Raw genomic sequence first — 25,829 nt, 5'->3', positions numbered from 1 at the left:
TTTGCCCTCCCCACACCCCACTGATGCTAGTAGCTGTGGCCATTAATTTGTTATCAATTGAACATTCGTAACTGAACTAACAGTGTAGAGAAATGAGAAGAATCATTTTGATAGCAGGTTATTTATTGCAATTTCAGACTAGTGTTTAATGGCAAATATGAAGAGTATGTCTGATTTCGTAAGTTTTTAGATTTGCTTCTTGTAATAACTTAAATAGGCATTCCAGGGTTAACAGTTGGACTTTATCATCTTAAAGGTCTTTTCCAGTCTAAATGATTCTGTGATTCTAAGTAGTACAGTAGCAGTACTCCTGCTTTTAAGCACTCTGCTAGGTTCCAGGAAATAAACTAGTTATCTTAGGAAAAGCTGAGGACAAAGCTTTGTAAAATGTTGATTTAGATAGTGATTTTAATTGGATATCTACAAATCTACTGTCAGGACAAACACTATCAGGTAACTTTAGGTTACCTTAATATCCCAGTGCCTGATAACAGTCACAATCTTTCCCTTTCTGTTTTGGTGCGGTTTTTTGTGCGTGTTTATGCAAGCTATCGAAAGGTCCTATGTTGGTTCTTGTAGCTATGTAGACCTTCTTCAGTTCCAGAAGAGAAAGAGATAAAGATAGCACTATATACCATTTTGCTTTGAATTTAGAGCTAGTAAGTTGAATGTTTGTTTTGCAAAGAAAACCATTGTGTTCAACTGTGTGAATGTCTTCCCTGGGTTTATGCCACTGAACTCAAAACCCCACCAGGGATGTCCAGCACTAAGGTTTCTGTTCTGCTATTGCTTATTCCCATGTAGATAGAAAATTTTTTAGTGTTGTATGTTCTTAAATCTTACGTGTTCTCTTATTCAAAAAATACATCATAATGGTAAAACTAGGAGTGCATACCAGATAAAGAACTGCTCTTGTTGAAGTCAGTAGTAAATGTTCTCAAAAGGTAGGGATTTTTTTCCAAAAATAAATTGTGGTAACTCGTGTCAGCAAAAACTGCATAACAGAGGATGCTTGTGTACTTGTATTTTCTACACTAACTCCTTAACTGCAAAGTAAAAAGTGCTTTTGTCCACCCATGAAATACTCCTGTGTTCAGGATGTTTCAATACAAATCTAATTCTGCTGATATGTCCACCACTCATTTAAGGCCGTGGTTACATTTCTGGGTCTGGGAGTTTTATTTTCAGAAAAACTCATTTCAGCTAAGTTTTGTTTCCTTACTGAAACTTGGAATTCAGTGTCTGAGCTTGTTAGGGTTTACTGTATGCAGCTGATCTAAAATAAATAGCCTTGGAAGAGCAGAGATTATGATCTTTGTTACATGAATAAACCTATGTGCTTCTTTATGGCAACAGACATTTTAGCAATGTGCATTTTGGACATTGTTTGTGTTTCTTCTATTATCTAAACTTGTTGTACATAAATGTTACATGCATTGAAACAGTATGGGAAATACTTAACTTACTAACCATTGAATTTGCATAACAAAGCTTTCTACTTTTGCAGTGATGAATATTTTTCAGGTATCCTTGTATGACTCTCAGGATTTAACTTAGCTGTCAGTGTACTCCAAAGATCTAAATATAGCAGACTGTAGTGTTTTGAAGTGATAGGTCAGAATGAACTTCCAGATCTCAAAATTGGCACCTGTTAGATCAGAATACAGTGAATTATGCCCACTCCTGCTGCATTTCACTATACATTTTTGGTTCCATGCATTTAAGGGTGATTCAGTGTGCCTTTTGTGCATGCCAGTCTGATTTCCACAGCTAAGAGGTAAATATAAATAGCATGATTTCAATTGCAAGCCATTGATTTCCTCCCAAAGCAGATGTTTTTTCTCTAGCTAGCGGTAGGATATTTCAAGACGAGATTACTGTTCCTATTTAAAAATAAGGAGGAAGAAGAAAAGAACACTTTCATATATTTGTATTTTGGTGGTTAAGTATTGTCTTGTTTGTCTGACAGTCTTTCCTTAGCTATGGTATCTTGGATAGCCAAACTGCTGTTATTAAAATTATCTGTGGTTTTAAAGGCTGAATGGTATAAGCAGGTGTTTTGCATGCCTGTAAATATTTTTTTAAATTTTATTAGAATGAATGCTGGTCTTAATGCTGGTTTAATATGCACCTCTTCTTTTTTTTTTTATTTCTTTTTTTTTCCCCTTTCCTTTTTCCACTGGTAGCTCTAAAATACTACAAAATAAAACCAAACTTCTGAATATCTGAGATCAGTGACAGAGGGGAGTAGATCACTATGCTGTTTCAGACTTTACCAGAGTGGCAGAAAAGTTATCAGCTCTTCTAATTACCAGTCTTTTTGAAGGTTACTGCCCTCATGGCTCAGATGCAGTAGCAAATCACGTGAGAGCTTACAGGTGAACGAACAGTAAAGCTCAGCTCGTTCAGGTTTGGTCACTCAAGTACATATTTTGTGTGTAAAGAAGGATCTGATGAACATCTTCAGCTCCCTCCAGATTTTGGATATTCTTGTCTCAAGAACTGAACACCTTGTTTTCTGATTGAGCCAGGGCTAGAGGCAAGAGTTTGAATCCTTATTAGTACTTCTTAAATTGCCTGTGGAGCCAGAAAAACATTCCCCTACTTTCTGCTCTTCTTTCCAGTCTTTCCTCATGAATTCTCTAGTCCAACTGGTATGTGAAATCTTATCCAGCTTTCTTAGCAGCAGCTGCAGCCACACAGTTAGATTTCCATAGATCCACCCCCAGACAAAAAACCTGTCCCACCTCTACAGGGATTTGTGCCAGTACAGTTTTAAGAGGCTTCCAGACTTGAGGTTTGCATGTTTTGTCCCCCCCGCAACAATAAAAGCAGAGTTAATCGTAAGTGGCAGATGCTCAGTTTATGAAGTGCAAATGGGTTTAGAATAACATGTAAGTGCGTGCCCAAGGTTAGGTACTGAAGTTAGTAAAAGGGAATTTAAGTTCACCTTGTATTGAAAAACTTTTCTGTTGTTTGGGTTTTTCAAACTAAGGATGAAAACATTTAATTGTTCTGTTTTATCCAGGAGTATGATCTATGGCTTATTTAGGTCAAAACTATTTTGATGTCCAGCCAAATACTTCAGTCCTTACTAATACAATAGCACAGGTATATAGAGTTTTATGTTTCTAAATCAGTTGGTAACTTCTTTTAAAGAAGCATTGATTTTTCTTTCTTTCACAGTTTGTTGTTCTCAGTGTGTGTTGCACTAAACGTCACATTAAATTTGTGACTCTGTGAAGCCATCTATACTGCAGAATTTTAAATGCCTAAGATGTGGGTTTTTTTCTTCCTGTGCTAATCTGAATCAAATAGCTGAGCCTTGCTACTTAGCTGGATTCCTTGGGAGCTTCAGCTTTTTCTTTTCCTCCTTTTTTTTTTCCTTTTCTTTTGTTCTTAGAAAATGTGATCATTTAACAATTAGACTTCAGGCAGAACAGCAAATGACATGTGGATAGTAATGAGGTCAGAAGCTCCCTCATACAACCTGTTGAGTCTTCACAGAGGAGCTATGTCATGCTAAATTATCTGTATGTGTTGGTGAGCAGTATTCTGGCAAGGATGAATGAGAGGATGAGCATAAAGGAGAGCTCTAATAGAAGAAATTAGTGACACAGCCCTTCTGGTGAATCCCACAATCCATCAGAACCATGTCTGCTGCCCCTGCTAAATCAAATTCTTGTCCAAGTTAGCAGCTCTGATAGCTCCTGCTAGGCTGCAGAATGTGTGCTGAACAAGGATTTCCCATTTCAGTTTGATTCTGCCACCTAGTTTAGCAATATGTTAATTGCTTTTGGAACCACTCTGTGGATAGACTTTGTACTGACCTGAGTATGAAAGAACTGGGGTTTTGATTCAAGAGGTGGATGGGTTGCATGGTTTTGTGACCATGAAAAAAAAAATAAAATGTGAGAGTGGTGGTGTTAATTGTATGTGACATCAGTATTTTTGTAATGTCCCTTTTGAACCTGAGTTGCTAAAAACTGTGTTTGTGTTTTCTGAGCGCAGAGTTTCAGGGTGGAGAACCTTGAAGCTGCATCAAAGCCAGATTGTCAGTTTTGGGTTGTGGCACTGGGAGAAGCAAACTCTGAAGGTTTGCAGAATAAAATTCAGCAGCTCCGGAGGCTGATCATGGAAATCAGAGAGGAGAGATCATCAGATGAAGCACGGCAGTTTCTTCCTTCATCCCAAGTAGACAGTCTAGGAGAGCCACAGTTTACAAGTAAGTGCATATACTCATTTTGTTGGGGGATACAATAAAGATGGCCTACACTCTGTAGCAGTACAGATGGTGTCACAAACGGTACATAATGCTGTTTGCCTTGTTGCTTGAGAAAGGGCAGTTGTAAAGGAAGTAAACTGATTAAAATTGTCTTTAAATATCATTACCTGATACCTATTTTGATTTATACAGATAAACTTCAGGGGAACAAATGTGTGATTACTGTGTTTCTGACTTTTTGTCTCTGATATTTTCTTCATAAGACTTAGAAATCATATAGTTGGAAAAAATTATTTTCCTCTTTTATGTCCTATATAGACTACTGTTTAAAATATAGTTTAATAACTTTGATAAATGCATAAAGCTTAAGTGATACTTAAATTAGTATCACAAGTTTGTTCATTGTGATATAGAAGCACTCTGGGGATTTGAAAGCAACGCAGCTCTATGTTGAGTCATGTTTAGTGCGCTGGAGTTTGGGCACTGTATTTCAGGTGCCCAGTTACTTAATCCAGTCTGTATCCAGCATATACATAAAGGTGTTCCAGATCAATATGCCATCTCTGCTAGTGGCAGAATTCAACCTGGACATTTCTTATAACTTCACTAAAAAAACCCCACAACTTATTTACGTCTTACTGACCAAGGCCTTTCTGAGCCCTGCAGCTGTAATTTTCCTTGCACAGATTTGAATGGTTAGCTACAGTAATGAGAACAGTGTGAAACTAGACCTATTCAGCAACATCAGGTTTTTGTGGACCACAACAGCTATAAATTTTCATGGTTTATTATTATTATTATTAATTTAAAAAATCTTGCATTTCTGTTCATATACTAACTTGGTCCTTCCCATCTGACTAATTTCTTTAATCCTGGCAAATACTTAATACCATTCACTGAAAACAATGCGTAAATGTCTAAAAAAGACTGTCTAATTTCACTAAGGTTCATTGATACTGTAGTTGTGATGCAATTACTTTCTGCAAGTGAACAACTCAGTATTATTTAACTATCCTTCCTATGATTCTCTTGTTGCAGCTCTGTGGTTCACTCCTTTATCCTAGTACAATAAGAAAATACTGTCCTTTGCAGTAAAATATGCACTAGAACATAATTCCGTAATGGAAAGAATTAAAATGTTCTTATTGTCGTTGGTATATGAGAAAAGGAATTCATGGGCTATTTTCCAATAAAAAGAAGTTGGTTTGTCACATTACAATTTATATGTAGGTCAATGATATGGTGATATATTTTACTGTATTAACCTGATTTATGTAGTTTCATAGAACAGTTTTTTGTTTCTATTTTAATGTGATGACATACCTACTTAAAAATGTGTTATTAGATTTAATATTTTTCCAACAGATAATAGTTAGGTGTTGTGAAAATCTTATGAGTACTCATACATGAAAAATTGGGGTGGTTTTTTCCCCCCTTAGTTTCCTTCCCCAGCAACAGAATGTTTCTATTAACAAGAAAGAAGTCTTCTTCAAAAGTACTCTTTGTTTTCAGGCAAGAGTTTCATGCAAAGGTCTCTTTCACTATAGGTTTGTAACATAAAATGTTATTCCAGTGGCAATGGCAGGTAGCTAGAGGTATGAATTACCCCAGTGAAAGTTTTACTATGTATTGAAAATACATTTTTTTAGGATATTATTTCTAATATTTTTTCTTTTTCTTAACCTTAAAAGGTATTCAGAGAATTGCAAATGAGCCAAAGCTGGAGTTCAGTCTTGGTAAGATACAATTTTGACTTCTTGGCATTGCAATGGCTTGTTTGTGTGAAAAGTTTATATATATAGTGTCATACAATGTAACTGTTACCTGTTTAAAAGGATCAGAACAACCCTGGTTCCTTTAGATAGGAGAGGTAGCCACGCATGTCTTTGAAATGCTGACTTTAGATTCTTAAGTGGTTGAACTATCTAAAGATCTATTGAGTTCTCTAATGCTATGCTGCTCTACCAAGCTAAATATCTGCCCGCTAGCTTTGTGAATGTTGTTTATGAAGTATTACTTATTTGGGACAAGAAACTTAAGATGTAGTTTTTAAAAATGTATTTTATTTAGATAAAAGTCCTATCTGTTTAGAACAAACTTCTATTGAAATGTATTGATTATTATTTTGTAGGAAGGAGTCAATATAAATGTATACCTGATTTTCTCTTTTTATACTTAGTATACTAGTACATGAAAACTATATATTACCATAGCATACAATATGAGAGCTTTTTCAGGTGTTATATCAGCTCAAGCCTCCCTTTGTTCAGACCTGTACAGCATAATTAAGATTGCTCAGTAAGTCAAGCAAGCTAATTTATCGTGTACTTGTAATACAAGATAAAGGTGCACAATATTTACAACCCAAACTGTAGCATTTAGAAGGGGAAAGAAGGGGAAATTGTCAACTTTGTCATTGCTCATTCAGCACAAAATCTGTGATGCTTTTGAAATAGTAAATGAAATAATTATTTGCTGTAGAAGCACTAAATACAGTAATTCCATATCAGAAATCAGAGTAATAGCTACATTTAGTTGATTAATGGTTGGACTCTATGATCTTTAGGGTCTTTTCCAACCTAAATGGTTCTAATTATTCCCAGCTTCTGTATACAATAAAATAACACAGTTGCAAATAATGTGTCTTTGGAAATTTCTGATGCTCTATGCTGCGTACATTCTGAAATAACTAAAACTTGTTGAATTTGTTATGATTTTTGCATTTGTGTAGCCTGCTAATATGCATCTCATTGTATCTACACTGACAAACTTTACTCAGTGCCATTCAGTATCTGTTATATTTACTCTGATAGAAACACTTTAAAACATCCATTGCAAAAGCGTGTCCGTATGTGAGAGAGATGATGAGGGAGAGACATTTGTAAGCAGGGCATTATATAAAAAACAATCAGACTGCACTAGTTGGGGTATTTAAATTATCCATGAACAAATGTCCCTCAGAACGCCTCCCCCACCCCCCCCCACCCCCTGCCCCAAGCAAACAAGATGCTGTCAGTGACATGCATGCAGGTTCTTGTCCTGCTCATTCCATCACGGCAGCCTGTTTCCTGGCCTTGTCCTTTGAACTGGGTTACACTTGGCTTATGCACTGCTGTAACTGTGCTGACTTAAAAGCTGATACCCTAAAACTGTGTCCTTTGGGGCAGATGCAGTTCTGTCTGATACAATAATTTTTAGATTCCCTTAATTACATCTGGGTAGCTTTACTGTATGCCTTATAAAAACTAGACAATTATAGCATTACAAAAGCTTGTTTGAGTAGTGGAATTTTTTTTTTTTTTTCTGTAGGGACTGTTTCTACTGAAATTGTTAAATGTTGGCATGGAAGAAAGGCCTTGTTCTGTCTTGGGGAATTATCATACTATAATAATTGTGAAGAACCATTTTAACTTTTCTGTGCCTTTCTATATGCGTTTTATAGGTGATGTAACTGTAGTATTTGGGCATAGCTAGTAAATGCTATGCTCCAGCAGTAACAAACTCCCAGAATGACCCTGGTGTGGTGTAGGACGGGGAGAAAGGTGCTACAGGCAGTGACTGCAAATTAGATGAGCCATACTTCAGGAGAAGTTGCTTTCAGTGATAAATGTGCCCCAGCAGGTAGAAGCCTAAAAACAATGTAAAGCCATTCCCAGACTTCTTTAGGCTCATGCTGGATGGAGCTCTGTTCACTCACGGTGTCAGTATTTGCATTTTGCTTTTGGTTGTTTCTAGTTGGAATTTATGTTCTGTGGCTTGTTCTGCGGCATTATTGATTGAGTCATTGCAGCTCTGTGAATGATCTTATACATTGACTTCTGGTGCTCAGGTAACAAGACTAACAGTGTAAACCTCTTGTTTTTGACTGGTGTTCCTGCCCAGTTGTAAGTTAGGGATATTTGTCAGCACAGACAGCTATGTAAAGCTGATTCTTAGTGTCTGGATCCTAAAACACTACTAAATATTTAAGCATAAAACATTTGCATGAGGGAAATATACCTTCAGTGACTAAGTCATCCATGGAAGACTTCCATTTTATTATGACAGTTCTCCTTCTTACTGGAATATCAACATACACATGCCAATACTTCCTAGCTCCAGCAACCCCACTCACCACCACTGTGCTACTCATACATGTACAAGTGTACACACATGCAGCACACACCTCTTGCTGGTGAGTGAGATGAGAACGATTTATCTGGGAAGGCTGTGTGTGCTGCTTGGCCCAACCAACCGGTTAAAATACCTGTCACAAAGGCAGCCAGTCAAGATGCCTTTTGTGCTGTTCACCTAGTTATTCAGAGGGCTGGAAGGGACTCTCTCTGACAGGCTGGTCTGTGCATCTGGGAAACATGCACTGCCTTGCCAGGCCAGCTGAGCCAGATAGCTGCCCCTTGGCTGCTGGCAGGCCAAGGACGCTGGTTGGCTGATCTCACCTTTTGAAGGCTTGATTTATGTCAAATTAAAGACTTGGCATTAGCTTTAGCTAATCAGTGATTTTGAAGACCTTTCTGTGAGGTGAAACAAAGCATGGTAAGTAGGGATGAGTGAGAGATTTGCTGCAAGCAAGCGTACTGCTGTGATGTGTGCTTAACTTAGGTAACCAAATCTTAGGGCTCTGTAGAGTTGTTTCAGCTTGATTAGGCTGGTCTTTGGCATTTAGAATTTGGAAGGCAAATATAACAGTTAATAACCTATAAAACTGCTCTCTAGCCTTGAAAGAATGGCTTCTATCTGTGATATTATTAATATGCAATATAACAACAATATTATATTTGATAAGTAACATATATGTATGTAAATAGACATTTGCTTTTGTCAGTTGATATATATGTTTTAACTACTAAAAAACAGTCAGTTATCACGTAATTGTACTTTGTAACTCTTCTGTCACTAGTTGGTCAATAAATAACAGCCAGAAATTGAACTGTCCAGTAGCTAAACCATAATATAGCTTTTTGATAATTTTTGGGTGCTGCCTAATATATGAGGTGTTTTTAGGACAGTATATCTAAACATTGTTCTTCGATGTTTGAAGGTGTGATAAATACATTTTGGAATAATATTATTAAAAAGTGTTGCTAGGTGCTGGTATTCTTTTGTGATAGCTAACTTGCTGCATTCTATATCCAGAATACTCTTGAAAGCGTTCTCTTCATAAAATGTCAAAAACACTGCCTTCTTTTTATTTTATTTTAAAGTTCAGTGAAGTGTTTTGGGTTTGGTGGGGGTTTTCTTCCCCTTCCCTGCCTCCTGAAGTTACAGCAAATGATGAAATGTCTGTATTCTAGCTTTCCACTGCAATATACTCAGCATTTTTGGGAGCATACCTGATCTTTTAACATTCCTTATTTTGGAGTCAGAGCACCCATTAGACTAAGATGTTTGATTTTTATATTCCTGAGGACTCTTTGAGAATATGGCTGGGGTTTGAACACTGTAAGTGTTGGGAAGTTTTGCTTTTCAAACTTTATCTTGTTGTTTGGTGTTTCAAGTCATTCTGTTCTTCATGGTGTTTTATGAAGCATGAGGAGGTAGCACATGTCAGTCTGTGCAGAGTGAAGAGTAGAGAAGAGGAACAGAGGAAAAGGACTAAAAACAGACCCTGGGCCTAAAGAACAAACCAGTCTAACAAACAGTGAAGCTGATAAGAAACTTTCCTGTGACTTCAAAGCACACGGGGTTAACTCTTTCGTAGATGATTATTTTGGAGTTACTATTCTTGGGTTGCTGCTTTAAATATCCCAGCCCATGAGTCCCAGATGTAACTAATTATGGTGTAGGTGCCTGACTTCACATTGATTTCAGTGTAGTTTGTGATATGTGAACTTAGCTGAAGTATTACATAATAATTATAGGAAATAAATTTTATTATGCATATTGGTGAGCATTATTGTGAAGTTTTTAAGACCTTGCACCTCTAAAGGTATTTGCATTTAGTTGATGATGAACTGACAAAGCAACACAGGAAAACTCAATAGTCAGAAAAATGAGGGAGCAGGGCAGAAGGCACAGTTGGTAGTCAAGGTGCTTGAACATGAACTCCATAATAAACGTGAAGTTAATATGGAGAAATAGTCTAAAAGGAAAGTTTTTTACTCCCTCAATGACCAGTAGAATTCATTTTGACACATTTTGATGTTTTTTTGAATTTGTCTAATTGCTTAGAGTTGTGAAGGGAGAACAAAGGATACTGCAGTTGTGGGTGTAGTTTAATCATCTAGATAACTGTATAGAAAGGAATATCTCTGCACGTGTAGGCATATTCAAGTACTAATTTTAATGAAAGCACCTGTCAAGCATTTCCAAAAGCTTTCAGTTTCTTGAGAAATTATGTTAGGGCGGTGAAGTCTGCTGGACTGTCCTATCGGTGCATAACCTCTAGGTGCTTTTCAGGGTATAGAATAATGTAAATATCATGGTTATATCCTTCTACAAAATCTCATTAAATAGTGCATGATTCATAGAAAACTTCACCAAGTAGTTGAAAGAATTAAAAATGGAAGTTTTTAGGGTATTTATTTTTTCATTTTACCAAGTAGTGAGTTGATGCAAGAGCTATAAATGCAGAAGTTTTTATTCTTCACTGTCATCTTTTTCCCAGAGTAATACTGTGATGGCAACCCTTGGAAAAGCTCTTGAAGCAGATTTAACTCTGCATACTGAACCTAAATGGTATATTGATGCTGCTCAAAGACCATGACTGAATGATTTTTCCAATTCTAAAACATAATCTGGAGCTTTTTCAGCAGCAGCTGTTCCTAGAAGAGTGAGGAGCAGAATTCTCCCATGTAACTTGGTTATCCTTCTGATACATCATGTTACAAGGTGATGGATAACCGATACTTTGTTGTGTTAGCCAAATTAAAAAAACAAACAAAAAAAAGTCATCATCACACTTCTGTTAAATTTAAGAAGAGTGATCGTTTCTCCATGAATCAAATGGTGTGTTGCTTCATGCTGAAGGGCATTTATCCCTCAAAAAAATTTAAGCATTCGCCATGTTTAGGAACATTAGCAAAAATATACAAATGAAGGGTGGGTCTGTGCTTTCTTGATTTTATTTTACTTTTACATTTCACCCTTTCTTGTGGAAATACTTTGCTGATTTTTACATGAATTTGATCTGGTCCCACACAAATTCCATCTTCCACCGAGCTAGCTAGTCAGGTTTTTTCCTGGTTTTACTGATGTATATTAGATGCTGTTTCTGTCCAATGACAACAGAAAATAGATGTAAGACAAGTTAAATAGGACAGAATAAATTAAGGAAGTCAAAAAGGTATTGTGATTAGAAAGAATGCTCTTTTTTCTTCTGATATCTACTTGTCCTGGTTTCAGCTGGGATAGAGTTAATTTTCTTCTTAGTAGTTAGTACAGTGCTGTATTTTGGCTCTGATGTGAGATCAATGTTGATAGGACACTGATGGTTTTAGATGTTGCTGGGTGATGTTTATACTAAATCAAGGACTTTTCAGTTCCTTGGGCCCTGCCAGCCAGAGGGCTGGGGGGGCGCAGGAAATTGGGAGGGGACACAGCCAGGACAGCTGACCCAAGCTAGTCAAAGAGGTATTCCATACCATATGATGTCATGCTGAGTATACAAACTGAGGGAAGAAGAAGGAAGGTGGGGACATTTGGCATTATGGCGTGTGTCTTCCCAGGTAACCGTTATGTGTGACAGAGCCCTGCTGTCCTGGGGATGGCTGAGCACCTGCCTGCCCATGGGAAGCGGTGAATGAATTCCTTGCTTTGCTTTGCATGTGTGCGTGGCTTTTGCTTTACCTATTAAATTGTTCTTCTCTCAACCCCTGAGTTTTACATACCTTTCCGATTCTCCTCCCCATCCGTCTGGGTGTGGGGGAGTGAGCAAGCGGCTGCGTGGTACTTGGCTGCCGGCCGGGCTTAAACCACGACTTTATTTGGGTTCTGCCTGTTTTGAGACTTTTGCACAGCAGCATAAGATGCTGTAAATGCATTTTATTCTTAGCAACTTAATGTTGCTAGGGTGAAGGGGTTTTTTTGACAGAAAGGATCTTCCCAAAAAGGTAGCAATTTCAAGCCCAGTCTAACAGACCGTGTTGTCATGTTTTGAGTCGTTCTGACTTAGGACTTATGGTTTTGAACTAACTCCTAGAGGAGTTTCCTTTTTCCCTCACCTTATGCAGATAAACTTGAGCTAACTTCAGTTGGTTTCAGTGTGGTTAAGTCAAAAAGTGAAACTGTCTTCCAAAACTGTTCTAATAAAGTGAGTGCCCATCACCTTTCATGTCATGCTGTCATCTCTCTTTTTGACAGTGTTTGATGATGGAACAGGATAATGCACATCGAGCGAACTGATAAGTGGGATCACCTAGAGTTAAGTGATGTTGAATTTAGTGAGCCCTGAGGAGAGTAAGTTTTTGTTACCATGCTTCTGTATTCTGTGTTGTTCATAGTAAGCTTGCTTTATTATATGCAGGTGTCACGTGAACACTGCTGAAAAGTAATTTGAGGATGGATTTGCCAAGACTCCAAAAAGCTCAAGACCAGAGTCCTTTGAAAAACTCATATCCTTATTCAGTTTTTTTCCAGATATGCTGGTTTTGAGTCCTGGAGAAGTAGGCCGGATTTTCAAATCTGTATCTGTAGGCACTACTGTAATTTTAGAAATCTATCCTTCAATCCCTTTAGGGCAGGGATTGTCTTCATTTGCATTGCAGCTAGAGAAGCAGCATGCTGTCACGAACCTTAAATATTAATCTGTACTAATTGTATCGTTGAATATGCAAGGACTCAAAAAACCCCAGTAATGCAACTTCGGAAGATGTTCAGATAGTGTTCTGCTTTCTTCTTGCATCTTGAGAGAATCTGAAAATTTTTCTTTCTACTATAATATACTTTACAGAGAAAATACAGTTCTTTGTAGAATATCTATGTATCCATACATAGTTACATAGATATCTAGCCTATGTATGTAGTTCATATATATGAAAATTTGTTTAATTGCTGACAACACATTATATCTAGTATAGCGTTACTCATTTTTAATTGTGTGAGTTGTCTACTTAGTTTCTGTGTCAGTAAGAAGTAATTCTTGATGAAAGTAGTCACAGAAATATTTTCGACTTGTCGGCATCCATTGCTACATAATGATATTCATTAAACAGCTTTGACTTTTGTAAATTCCATTTCTGTGTAAGTTACAGAGATTAAAATTTTGCATTACGCTGCACTATGTAGCAGTGAGTTGCCATGGTGGGCTCATTAAATGCAGGGATGTTTATTTGCTCAGAAGTGAGTCAGAGCACATGATGAACCAGCATGAGGGAGTAAATCATTACTGATTGAGCATATTCCAGTATGATAGAGGAATCCACTGACATACTGATGTGAGTAGTTAGTAGCATGAGGATGTGTTGGGGTATCAACATTAGAAAACCCAGGTGCAAACTGGGTTTCAGTCAGTTTTCTTCCATTCTGTTCTATGAAATTTATGTATCTTCTGTTTCTGGAAGCTTTTGCTTTTAAGAAAAAAAATAATTGTGTTTGAACTACCAGGAGATAGTGGATGACAGCCTTGTAAATACAAGCGTGTATAATTCAGGGCTGTGACTAAGGGAATCTTTCAAATCTAATAGAATAAAGATTCTCACAGTGACTCTCGCATGTTTTGATATAAACGCTTATCTGGAGATAAATTTTGAATAGCTATGGCTAATGTGTTTAGAGAGGAGTTCGTAGATACCTGAATTTGAAAAGCTATTTAACAGTTGAAAGGGGTTTTTGGAATTTAACAGTTCTGAATAACATGGTTTTATCATCTTAGTTCTCAAGTGATGAAGCAGATAATAGGATTAATTCTGTCACAAATGTACAAATTCTGAAGTCTTGTCAGAGTTAGAAAACTGCTGCATTTACAAGACTACGGAAAAAGGAGGCACAGACTGGGAAGAACCTTTCTTCTGCAAATCTTCAATAAAATTGGTAGGCTTTTTAGTAAAATCGGTTTCTTCTTGATATTGAAAATGATACTTTTGTGTCTGCTTCACATTTATCTCAGACTCTGTAAATGTTGTCTCATGTTTGCAAAATTCCTTCTATGCAAAATCTCCAAGGGATATGGTTGTGTCTATGCTGAAAACTGTAATGTTTTCTGTGAGGTTTGGTGCTAGTTCAGTGCCCCCGTGAGGCTGGGTAATGGAAGCAAATTAATTTCAACAGCTGTTTTAGCATGGGTTCATCTACCTTATTCCTTACCAGTGAAGATACTCGTGCTACCCTGCCTGAACTAGTTCTAGTTTCTGACGTAAAATACTCAAAGCAGTCAGAGGCCTTTATGGTAACTTGTCTTACGGAAAGTTACATAGGAAAAGGGATCCAGAGTTACTCAAGAATTTATAGATGTAGGCAGAGATTTAATGCAATTCTGTCACAATTGGTATATCTTACTAATTTTTCTCACACAGATATTAAAAAACCCCAAACAACTCGGTATTTTTACAAGCATAATGCTTGGCTTCTAAAGAATTGGGTCTGCTGATGAATGTGACATAAACTTTTAAATTATTCTGATGAAGCTGAGAACTTGTTTCCAGGGTATTTTTAAGCTAGTTCATAGGAATGTAGGATTAAAGATCATTAAGTTAGAAAGAAGTTATTTTTGGCACATTCTGCTGCTTTTTTTTCCTCATTATTTTTCTCTTCCTGCTTTTCCCCCAAAACACACCTTCTACTGTGTACTGTGCATGCTTTCTCCGATGTGTCTTGCCAATGTATGTGCTCTTTCCAGTTTGGTTTTTGAACCTCATTCTCTCACATGATTCTCTTCGGGTTCCCTGGCATGCCTCCCATGTAGGTCTCACAGGTCTCTCAGATCTCATACTGTGAGACTTCATTGGAGGGGGAGAGCATGTGTGTGTGTATGTACACATGGTATAGAGCAAGCGGCAGAGGTATGTATGAGTTCAGTGGCTGAGCTGGGAAGGGGAGAACAATGGCTTACCGGGCAGTTCTCTGCTAGGGAAGGAGTTTTTATGGGCAGCATCTTCCTAAAGGAGACTGGCACTGAGCCCACTCTCCTGTTGCATTACCAGCATGTCCACAGGTACAGATCTTACATGACCTGATGGCTTTGTGCTTACCTGATAAATAATGAATCCGTAACTGATTCTTCTGTAGATCCAGGAAACTGGTCTGAATGAAGAGGACTATTTAGATCCTTATTGAGTGAGAGTAATTTCTGGTGCAGATATTTATACACAGAGAGCAAGAAGCCAAGTAAAGATGAGTTATTCCTTTGTTCTTACAGAAAGCTCTGTAAGAACTTCTCACCTACAGCAGAGATTTGGATGGCGGTCCTGGCACTGCTGCCTTCTTCCAACCTTTCCCTACCTCCCAGGAAGCTGACATTTTAACTGTTCAGGATGTAATTGGTTTTTTTATATTTTGTTTTTAATTCCTTAACCATGCTGTGTGCAGCTCAAGGAGGCATAGACGGCATACACTGTCTGCAGAATATTTTCAGCATAAACTACTTTTTCATAAATCTTTTAAAACTACACTGCTGCTCCTGGAAGAAGAGCTTTTTTTCACCAAACTGCAATGTCTGGTAGGATTAAAATTTTAAAATATTTCTACTTTAAAAAAGAAACTGTGTATGTCAATAAGTTGGTTTGCTTTAGAGACATTTTTACCATTCCTGGTTTCGTGCTTCAGGGGCTGAAATCTTAGTTTTCTCTGCTGCTGACCAATGCCCCTTACAGTTCTGGGATTTCTTCTAGGCAGGTATGAGAAATAGCTTGTATTCTGGAATTACTGGAATCGGCTGGGATGCCACAAGTCACATTTATGATTAAGAGACTGGAGATTATTAAGGAACTGGAGCATCCTTCATATGAGGAGAGGCTGAGAGAGCTTGGACTGCTTAGCCTGGAGAAGAGAAGGCTCAAGGGGGATCTTATCTGTGTGTCTAAATACCTGGAGGGAGAGGTTGAAGGTGGTGAGGGAGCCAGACTCTTCTCAGCTATGCTCAGTGACAAAGCAAGAGACTATGGACTGAAGTTAAACACACATGAAATTCACTCAGAACACAACCCTCACACAGAGACTTTTTTACTGCGAGGGTGGTCAAACGCTGACACAGGTGACCTAGGGAGGTTGTGAAGTGTCCATCATTTGAAACGGTTGAAACCCAGCTGGATGCAGTCCTGGGCAACCTGTTGTAGCTGACCCTGATTTAGTAGGGGGTTGGACCCGATAAGCTCAAGACTTAACTCTGTGATCTGTGGCACAGGGATCTGTCGTGTAACTTTCTGACAGATTTTTGAGGCTTCTTAGAGCTTGCTATTTGGTTTGCAACGGACTTCTGTCATGTTCTGTACCATATGTTGATAGTAAGATACCTGTTGCCTTGTTCTAGACATTCTTCAGGATCTCTAAATAAGCCCTCATATTTATTTGAAATTAGATTGTTTAAAATTGTTGCCATCTATGTGGACTCAAGATATTTTAGGGAATTTCCACTCTTGCATTATTATTAAATACTTTAGCGTGTTTAGTGCACCTCGCGCTAAACAGTGACCTGAATTGCCTTGCTTTTTGGGCAAATAATGGGTTAGGACTGGAGAGAGTTTAGCCAATGTGGAATTAGAATTTTGTTAATGTTCTTGGCCTGGAATAATATCTTATTGGTGCTCATTTTTATGGGGTTTTTTTTGTGTACATTTGCATGGAAAGTTTTGTTTAATTTTTTCTGTATATTCTCAAAGGGAAGACTTACTAGTGGGAATGATTGCAAAATGAAGTTTAAAGTGTAATGGCTATTGGATATATATTTGCAGCAGTGGTGTTGGCCAGGGATAAAATTGAAATGGATGCTTTTACACTGGATTGAAACTCTTCCCCCTTTCTCTACAAATAAAGAATTTGGGTCGAAGACAAAGCAAGCTGAGGATGACTAGTTATTAATGCCCTTTGTCTAGTGTGGTGGACCTGAGTTGTGGAATGACTGTGGACAGTGACCCATATTCAGCAACAATTTAATGTAAAATAATATATGTAAAATGTAGAAATTAGTTTTAAAATTACGTTTTGTTCCCTCTACACCTGCTGCCAGTAAATCTTCCTTTTTTTAAAAACAAGGTGGGACAGCTTCAAGAGGAAGACTTCAGTGTCTGCTTGTACGTGCTCTCTGGTGTAATAATTGGCAACTTTTTGTGATTTGTAGCTGCTATGTTAGAGGTGGGCAGAATGCTAAACCTGTGGATCTGCCCTGTATCTGACCTCTTTCTGGTACAGTGCTCTGTTGAATTAAAAGGGGCACTGGCCCCATTTCTCCTTCAGCCATCCTGCTGGGTCTGTTAGGAAGGAAATCAGCAGTGATGTTTTTGCAGAGCATGCACTAGCAGCTGTGCCCTGCCACTGCCTGCCAGCCTGCGACTGTCAAGATAGGTGTGTGGTTTGCAAACCCTGACAGGGCCAGATACGGGCTCAGAGCTGCTCAGCATTCTCAAGGCTGAGGCAACTGGGACGTGCCCAGAAGCCAACCTGCAGATACCTAGGGGCCTTTTAGAGTTGAAAGCTTAATTACCTGGAGACTTTAGATACCTCCAAAACTAGGTAGCAGGTGTGTGGAGGCTTAGAGTATTCTGTTGAAAACCCACTCATGGACATCTCTGTCTTTTTGTGAGTTTACGCTCGACTTTTTACTGTCACTTTCTGCAGTTGGTCTTTTCTAACCTTTAGCCCAGTCTGTAAAACACTTCAGGAAGAATTCTCTAGGGAGTTCCTAGCATCTCTTTCCTTGTGTGTCCTTCTCCTTGAAGATAGTCACCTTAAAATTCCCAAAGAGTAGATAATAGATAATATGGGGGACTAAAAGCAAGCAAATTATTTACAGGTTACAGTAGTAATGAAATTAGTTCATGCTTGTTGTGCGGAATGGTAATGACTAAACAGTCACGAAACAATTCATGTTTTGTAAGGCCAATAGTATAGTAATTGATACACTTTTAAGTAACTCAAAGCATGATAGCTCTTGACTTTTTTGACTGTAATGGTACTACACTGTGTTAACTGAACAGTTGTCTTTCAAATGGCAGTTGTTAAATACATCTCTAAATATGCCTATAGAAATAATTGCAGTAATACTTTCATGTTACAAAACATTTCCCCATGAACTTTTTTTTTTTTTTAATCCTCATATGTGGAAACAGACATTCCATAAAAAGCAAAACATTTAATTAGCAGAGAAGACTGAAGTCATCCTCCGCTTTTGAACACATTAGTTATAGATGTACTTATTTTTGGAACTTTTGAAATGGATGTCCTGCGGTGAGATTTGACTTGAAAATTAGGTTCGCCTGCAGGCCCTGAAAAAAAATGAAATTCTCCAAAAATGCAGTACCACAAAATCCCACAAGACACTGAATGCAGCATGACAAGCAGACTGACCTGAGGTGCTTATGACAGCTTTGCTGAAAACAAACAAAATGCTGAAGAATGCTTTTCTTCATTGTTTAACCCCTACCTCCTGTAGATAATAAATTTTCTAGTACAGTTACGGACACTTCAATTATTGTGTTTAACCATATTTTTTGTACCTTTTTTTGTGTTACGTGGTATATGAAATAAAAATTAAATAAATTGAACTAAATTTTTAAAATGCCTATCTTGTGAAATATAGTTGAAATGCTCAAAAGAAGTATAAGCTGACACTTTAATCTGAAATCCTTCTGCATTTAAGATTGATTTCCGAGGGATTGAGTGAATGCAGAATTTCATTATGATGAGTTAAGAAGAATCTGGGCTTAGCATTCTTTGAAGACCAGATTTTTTCACACCTGAGAAGCTGAGGATTGTTGGCTTGTAAATGATTGTAGGATTGTAAATGAACTGCTTTAAAAGGTAAAATGCACTAGCACTGTTTTCAACTGAGATCTGAACATGCTCCCGGTGAGATGAAGAGCAGCAATGCCCAGGTCATTCTGGATTTAAATCTAAAATCTGCCAGGGAGGCAAATGAAGGTTTGGTTTTGGTTGGGTTTTTTTTCCCCCTTTAATCCTTAAGTAATATTTCTTTGTATGAAGGAGTACAAATAATTGAAAATGATTTCTCTGGCAAGAAGTCAGCTATGTCTTTACATATGTGTCAACACATCAAAAACAAGGCGGTTTAAAACATAGTATTGTAACCTGTAAATAGCAGTCTTTGACCTTTGAAGAAATTCCTGCTGGAAATGACAGTCTGTTTGTAATACAAGAATTCAACTTTCTGGTTTAGCATGCAGTATGGTGGGCCCTACTGCTCTGTAGAGCTCATTAACATCTCCCCCTTTTTTAGATCTGTCTCAAAATACAAGCTGCAGACTTTCTGTAAATCTGTGAGTTAACAATTTAGAGTAATAATGTCAGGCCGGTATCCTAGAGAGATGAGCTCGCTCTTGATTTTGAAGAAACTGGAAATACAAATGTATATGCTGCCTTAAAAAAGTTACTTTGTGACATCTAAGTGTGGCACAACTACCATCAGTATGGTTATTTGTCACACTGTACTTTTTTAAAGGCTGTTTGTCTGTACCAACAGAGTGCTGATGGTTGAGATGTACGTTTTGGAGAAGTTTAGGAGTAAAGGTTATTTTTTTCAGGATGTGTGAGTAAACGAATCCAAAATGCTCATGGGAGATGGATTCCTTGAAACCTGTCCTCTGACACAACCCTTAATCTGTGAGCTTTTGTTATTTCTGGACTCTGTTGTTTATGTGAAAAGAAACATATATATACGCGTGCGCGCACACACACACACACATATATATATGTAATTCCTTATAAAGGGGTTATACTTTGTTATCTCATGCAGGTCCCATGCTATTAAAGTATTCTTTATTTGTCAGAATGGCTGTTTCAAAATCCCCTGAGGAGTAAAGCACTGTCTCTTACTTAGATCTCTAATTTAGGTATTAATCCAGAATTGCCACCTTTTCAGATAAGTTTTACCTAGATTAGAACATCTCCTTTTAACTATAGCTCACGCAGATTACTTGGTATTTATCATGCATTTCCTGACTAGGAAATTTAATCATTACAGGGCTAAAAGTGATTGTCCTAGATTGCACAAATCTATTTTCTCCTTTGATTAAAACTATGTTTTGCTGCTTTTTGCCTTGACTTTGAAGTACATTTTAGTCCGGTTTCCTTTTAGGCATGTGAATGAGCGTGGCTTTTGCCTTGCTAAAAGATGACCTCTGGCGTATTGGAGGAACAGTGCTTTGCTTTCTATTTTTTTGTAGAGAACCCTCTTTTTCGACAGGGACTCACAAGTAATTTTCAACATTTGACAAGCCCCTGTGCAATGAGAACCAATTGTGAATCAGACTATCATTTAGAGTACTGGGGAAGGGGATAATAAAGAAACAATGCAATCACACTGCTCGGTAGTACCCTGCCTGCCTTTTTTAAAGGCCACGTTCTGCCTCTTTTGAGCACTACACGTGGAGAGTACTACTGTGGTCAAACCTTTCTGCCTTTGTTTTTGGTTGTTTTTTTTATGAATCTGTGCAGTTGATCAAAACCACGTTGCTTCTTCACCCTTCGCTGAAGGCTCTGTGCTTGGCATATGTAAAGGGAGGAAACCAACTCTTCTCAGACAAATGAATCTTAAAGGCTGTTCAGTTATGCGGCTGAGCAATAGTTTTGCTTGCAAGTCTAACTATTAGTCTTTTCTTTTGTTAGTTCCTGTTGTTAATATAGCTGTCTACTGCGTCCTGTCCTGGCACCGTCATCATGATTGCCTTCATTATGTAATATTTTCAATTGAAGAAGAAATGAATAGTTTCATTCACTAGCAGTGTCTCATGGGCAACATGGCTATGGCCACATAATCAATTAGCTTATAATTAAAGAGCTGGCACCAGAGAAGTTTACGTGAAAGAGACATCCTTATTGCAGGTTCTAAAACTGCACTGTTGTTGAGATGTACGTGGGTCTGGATTAACATTAGCTAGCTTGGGTGGTAATAACAACATAGTTGTGGGGCCCTGGAGTCTTCTCCAGGCTGCACGACATGCTGAAGAAGCAGGATGGATCACTCCTTGCTGATGTCTGGGCTCCTGTAGCTGGACTTCCACCCAGACGCCAGAGTAGCTGCTCACAGCTGCTCAAAGCAGCTGTACTGCAGTGAAAGAAGCACCCTAAAGGATTTCAGGTTGTATAGAACCTTCAGGTTGTATCTGAACCTTGTTGTCTGCTGTAGTTGCTGGACTCTGTGTTGCTTGACTGCCTGCCTTAGTTCTGCAAGGGAAGCTTCTTTCCTCACCAAATCTGAAAGTATGTTGTAAAGATGTATATGATGACATGGATTTGGAGTAAGGCTGAGCAACAGATGCATTTTCTTTACATATTAGAGACAAAGACTGTCTCTACAGTGTTGTAAAGTAATACTGCACACGGAGGATCAAAACCACTTAATGCTTGACAACTGGTGTAGCAGTGTGTAAGTGCTTATGTCAAAGGAAGCAATGTGTGCTGTTAGAATAAAAGCAGATGTGGCAGACTGAAAACTTTGAGAGGGACTTGGCACTTTTGTTTCTTTTCATCTTTCTGTGGTATTGCTGATGCGGTTTTGTACATTTATTTTTGAAGAGGTGGGCAAAGTTAGGAACCAGCAGAATATATTTTATTTATAAAAATCTCAAATTGTTAGAGGTTCTAGATGTTTCCTGTGAGCTTATAGTGTAAAGAAACTCAGTCACGAGAAAAAGGAGGCCTGTATACCGTTTGCTAGTCTTTGAATTCTTCACCTGATACTTAAACCTGCAACCACTCTATTTTTGGGATAGTGAGAAGCCTTTGAAAGAAATTACAGTGTTTGCATCTTTATTAGATAATTGATATGACAATATTAGGAAGAGGTAAAGGAAGAAATGTTTTTTAGCTCTGTTTCCAGGAGATGTAAACCCTTTTGTGGTATTCTAAAATACTAACAATACCGAACTAAATTACAGCTTTGGAATCAAAATTCATTTTGATATGAATAAATTTTGGAGTATAGTGATGTACAGCAAGATTTTTTTAAGACTTTAAGCATTTATTTTCATTTTTTCTCTTCTTCTTTCTTCATTTCTCTCACCAGACAACTTAAGTCACCTTCAGGTCAGGGTATAAATACTATTAATAGGTGGTGCCATGAGCAGAATAGTTTTGGACAGAAGGTAAAGAGGATAACTGAGAATCTAGAGCAAGAGCAAGAGCTCTGTCTTGCTGTCACTAGACTACTGCAGCATCTCAGAAAGACAGAATTCTATGTGCTGTCAAGAGGCACGGTGTGCTCAGTGAGGAAATGCAGTCTGTTTTGGAAGAATTACATTTTTATGACTAAATATAGAAGTACATGGAAAAGATAGAAATTCTCAGATACAGTTTCACAGATTAAAGGAGTTTAAAAATATTGATCAAGAGAAGTTTGTAACTTAAGGAACCAGCTGTTCTGAGCAAAGCTAGAAACTCACTTCTGTGACCTTGTTGCCATTGTGTAGCTTAAGCCTAGAACACAGAGATGGTGAAAGTCAGTTATACACAATTGTAAATAAAACTGGAGGAGTGTGACTGTTAGCAGTGAATGTGCTGAAACAGATTGTCTGACTTTAGCAATGGATTAACTGTAAATGGATTAAATGTAAATACCACTGATGAGGTGGTTAACACATGTAACCGTGCATTCACTTCTGCAGTGGAAATACAATGCCTGTGAGCTGTTTGTTGATCCATTCAGCTCTTGCATCTATTGTACCTAAACTGTGTAAGTAACTGGGGTTGTCCAGGCTGAATAGCAAAGTTGCAATATGAAATAGGCCTGCTCTAACATGTCAGAGGAATTGAAACCCACACTCAGGAAATGGCTATTATTGCTGCTGGTAATGGCAATGCAAAGTTAAGTCTAAGCCTTTGCATTTATTTTACTTTCTTGGAGAAAGCAGAAGGGTATGCAGTTTGAAAGTGCTCTGCTTAATGCCCTAGTCCGGCATGAGGCTTTCAGTAAAACGCAAAAGACACAAATCTTAAAATTCCTTTAGTACTACAAAACCAAGGGGTGGGCAGAACTTACTCTGAAATAGATTACTTACGATTTTCACAGTGGTAATTCTAACCAGATTTATCACTTCATATGCAAATAGGATGATGAGTGCAGCTGGCATCTCAACTCCTGGGCATGATCACTTATCCCTACCCTCTATCAGCATAAAGCATTTTCCCCCAGCAGCACTTGTGTATCTTATTTCAATGACTCCTAGATAATCATGCTCTTTTAGCTGCAAATTAAGTGGCTAATGATTGAGGTTTTTCTGGACAGCATATTGATCTTTCTTACAGTAAATATTGCTAATATTGTTGGTATAGTGGGATTCCTGCCCCGGCCCCCCTCCCCCCCCCCCAACCTGTATTTGCAGAGATGTCGTAGAGATATATCTCTTTGTGCTTCATCTGATGACTGCCCTGTCATCTTTTTCTCCTTGGACTGTTGGTAGCAATTTTCTTCCCACTGTTAATTACAGTCATCCTCTGAAGGATACTAATTGTGTTATGCATGTGTATTTTCTTGAGATATAACTAGGTTACTTTAGCAACCAGCTGTACGTTCCAGAGAACAGAGATGTATTTTATTTTTATACAAGCCTGTCATCCCCAGAGACAGGAAGAGTGATCTTGGAGCTTCTCTTAGGTAAAAATCAGTGGATCTTTACTTACATGTGGTCCAAATGTTTTGGACCTCTAATCTGTAGAGATTCTTTCCATTGCAGTTTACCAGAGTCTGAGTATCTGTTTTAGTGACTACTGTTGATGAGTGTTCCTCCTAATACATACCTGTTTCATGACCATGTAACTATGCCCTCATTTTGCAATAACATGGATATTATAATTTCTGTGGCTGTGTCCTTCAATATTTAGTGTTGTAAGGTGAATTTTACTGGGAATCCACTCTGCAAATTTTTGCGGGAGTAACTTCTCTGTTCTTTTGGTCTCTGGGTAGAGGTGCTCTTTACCCACCAGTATACTGAAGCATTCCTGCTGACACATGAATGGGACAATCAATTAGTAGTATTCATGATAAACCAATTAGTAATATTTATTATGGAGCAGTAGCTGGAGGAGTACTCATTAACACCGTTCAGTGCTAATACCAGTCTTCAAATGTTTGTCTCATTTGCTTTCAGGCATGTTTTGCCATGCAGAGAACACATTGCTGTCCTGTTCTCATCCCTCTTACAGTTGAATTTACACTCCTAATTTAAAAGTACGACCAAAGCTTTCCTGTATGTTCTAAAGCTGGATTATTCCTAAGCCTTTATGTGTGCCTGACTGAAGGTATTGTTTTCAGCAAGCTTGATTAGCACTGTGTTCAGTGGAGGCAGAAGCAGCGGTGATGTGCACTTTCTTCTTCCTGCCCTCCTCAACATCTGCTCCAGGGTGGAGGAAAGAAAACTGCGTACTGTTTAGTGTTCTGCATGTAGCACAGGTCTGAATGTAGTGTTCTCTTATTTAATGTGTCCTTTTGCCCACTAAGGAATAGCTGCACCTCAGTTAATTAGTCTGTCTTGACAGACTGTACAATATTATTTATAAACTAGGTTGCTTTGGGATAATAATGCTGCTGCAATGCCAATGAAATGAAAAAGAAAAAAATTTTGAACATCATGTTCACACATACAGGTGTGTGAGACATGCAGGCTTCTCCCATGCCCCTTGTCTTTAGATGCTACTAATTTTCCGTTCTGTTTTGACAGCGTACAAAATAGTGTGCTCTGGAGACAATGGGGCTATGGTGGTTAATTCTTTTCCCTCGCCAGACCCCTGGAATCTCTTTTGGTTTGAAAATGGGAAGGAATGAAGCTGTGTTAAATGGTGTTTCTGTCACTGGTTAAAGAAAAAGCTACCTCGCAAATTGCCATGTAGGCCAATACATGCATCGTGTGAATCTGTGGTCTGGGAAGACATTCACTGATGTGCTCTAATTTCCCCCACTAACAAAAATAAATGTTGCCATTTGAATGCCATTTCCCAATTCTGGGGCTAGTGCTTGGTTTTCTTCCCAAACAGCTCTGTGAACTCTGAGCAAAGAATGTCTTTCAGTCCCTCTGCCCATGTCATTTGTTCCAGCTACTGGATCTTTTTCAGTTCTGGGGGATGCTGCATCTCCCTGTTTCTCTGCCAGATTAACTTCTGCTGGCTCCAGTTGGCTTAGTGCTTGGAGCCCTGCTGAATGCCTGGTCAGAATTGTTACAGTTTCAGGGAACGTAGATGATGAATTTCCAGACTATTTCTCTTTGTTGTTGTTGTTTGTTTTGTTTGTTTTCCCACTTTTTATTGTTATATAGTCATTGGGATTTTTTAATCTTTCTCTCAGTGCTCTATTCCTCCATACAGGTAATGTTTCACAAAATTCTCCCTGGTGCCATGAATTGGTCACTGAAATCATGAAGCAACATTCTGGCTGTGTTTACACTTTAGCCCAGTTTTGAGGAAACAGTAACCCGCCTTTCTCTTCAGCTGTCTTCACGTGTGTGTGTGTACACACCCAGAAGAAGAGCAGAGGCGGCACGCTAGTGCAGCATAGAGAACAGTGAAATAC

At 38.2% G+C, this 25,829-nt stretch overlaps 1 protein-coding gene across 2 annotated transcripts in view; it reads left to right on the top strand.

Moving 5' to 3' along the window:
- Nucleotides 1-4,033: 4,033 nt before the first annotated feature.
- INPP4B (inositol polyphosphate-4-phosphatase type II B) overlaps nt 4,034-25,829 on the top strand; it is a 213,046-nt gene continuing 191,250 nt past the window's right edge. For both annotated transcript variants that reach the window (XM_014281287.3, XM_055728094.1), the window contains exons 1-2: nt 4,034-4,225; nt 5,917-5,961. In XM_014281287.3, coding sequence (XP_014136762.3) covers nt 4,135-4,225; nt 5,917-5,961 — 136 coding nt within the window. In that variant the 5' untranslated portion in view covers nt 4,034-4,134. The remainder of the gene's footprint in view (nt 4,226-5,916; nt 5,962-25,829) is intronic.

The sequence above is a fragment of the Falco cherrug genome, chromosome 1, assembly GCF_023634085.1.
Source record: "Falco cherrug isolate bFalChe1 chromosome 1, bFalChe1.pri, whole genome shotgun sequence".
In the NCBI taxonomy this organism is placed as follows: Eukaryota; Metazoa; Chordata; class Aves; order Falconiformes; family Falconidae; genus Falco; species Falco cherrug.
The sequence above is the reverse complement of the archived record's forward strand: the minus strand, read 5'-3'. Positions and strand labels throughout refer to the sequence as shown.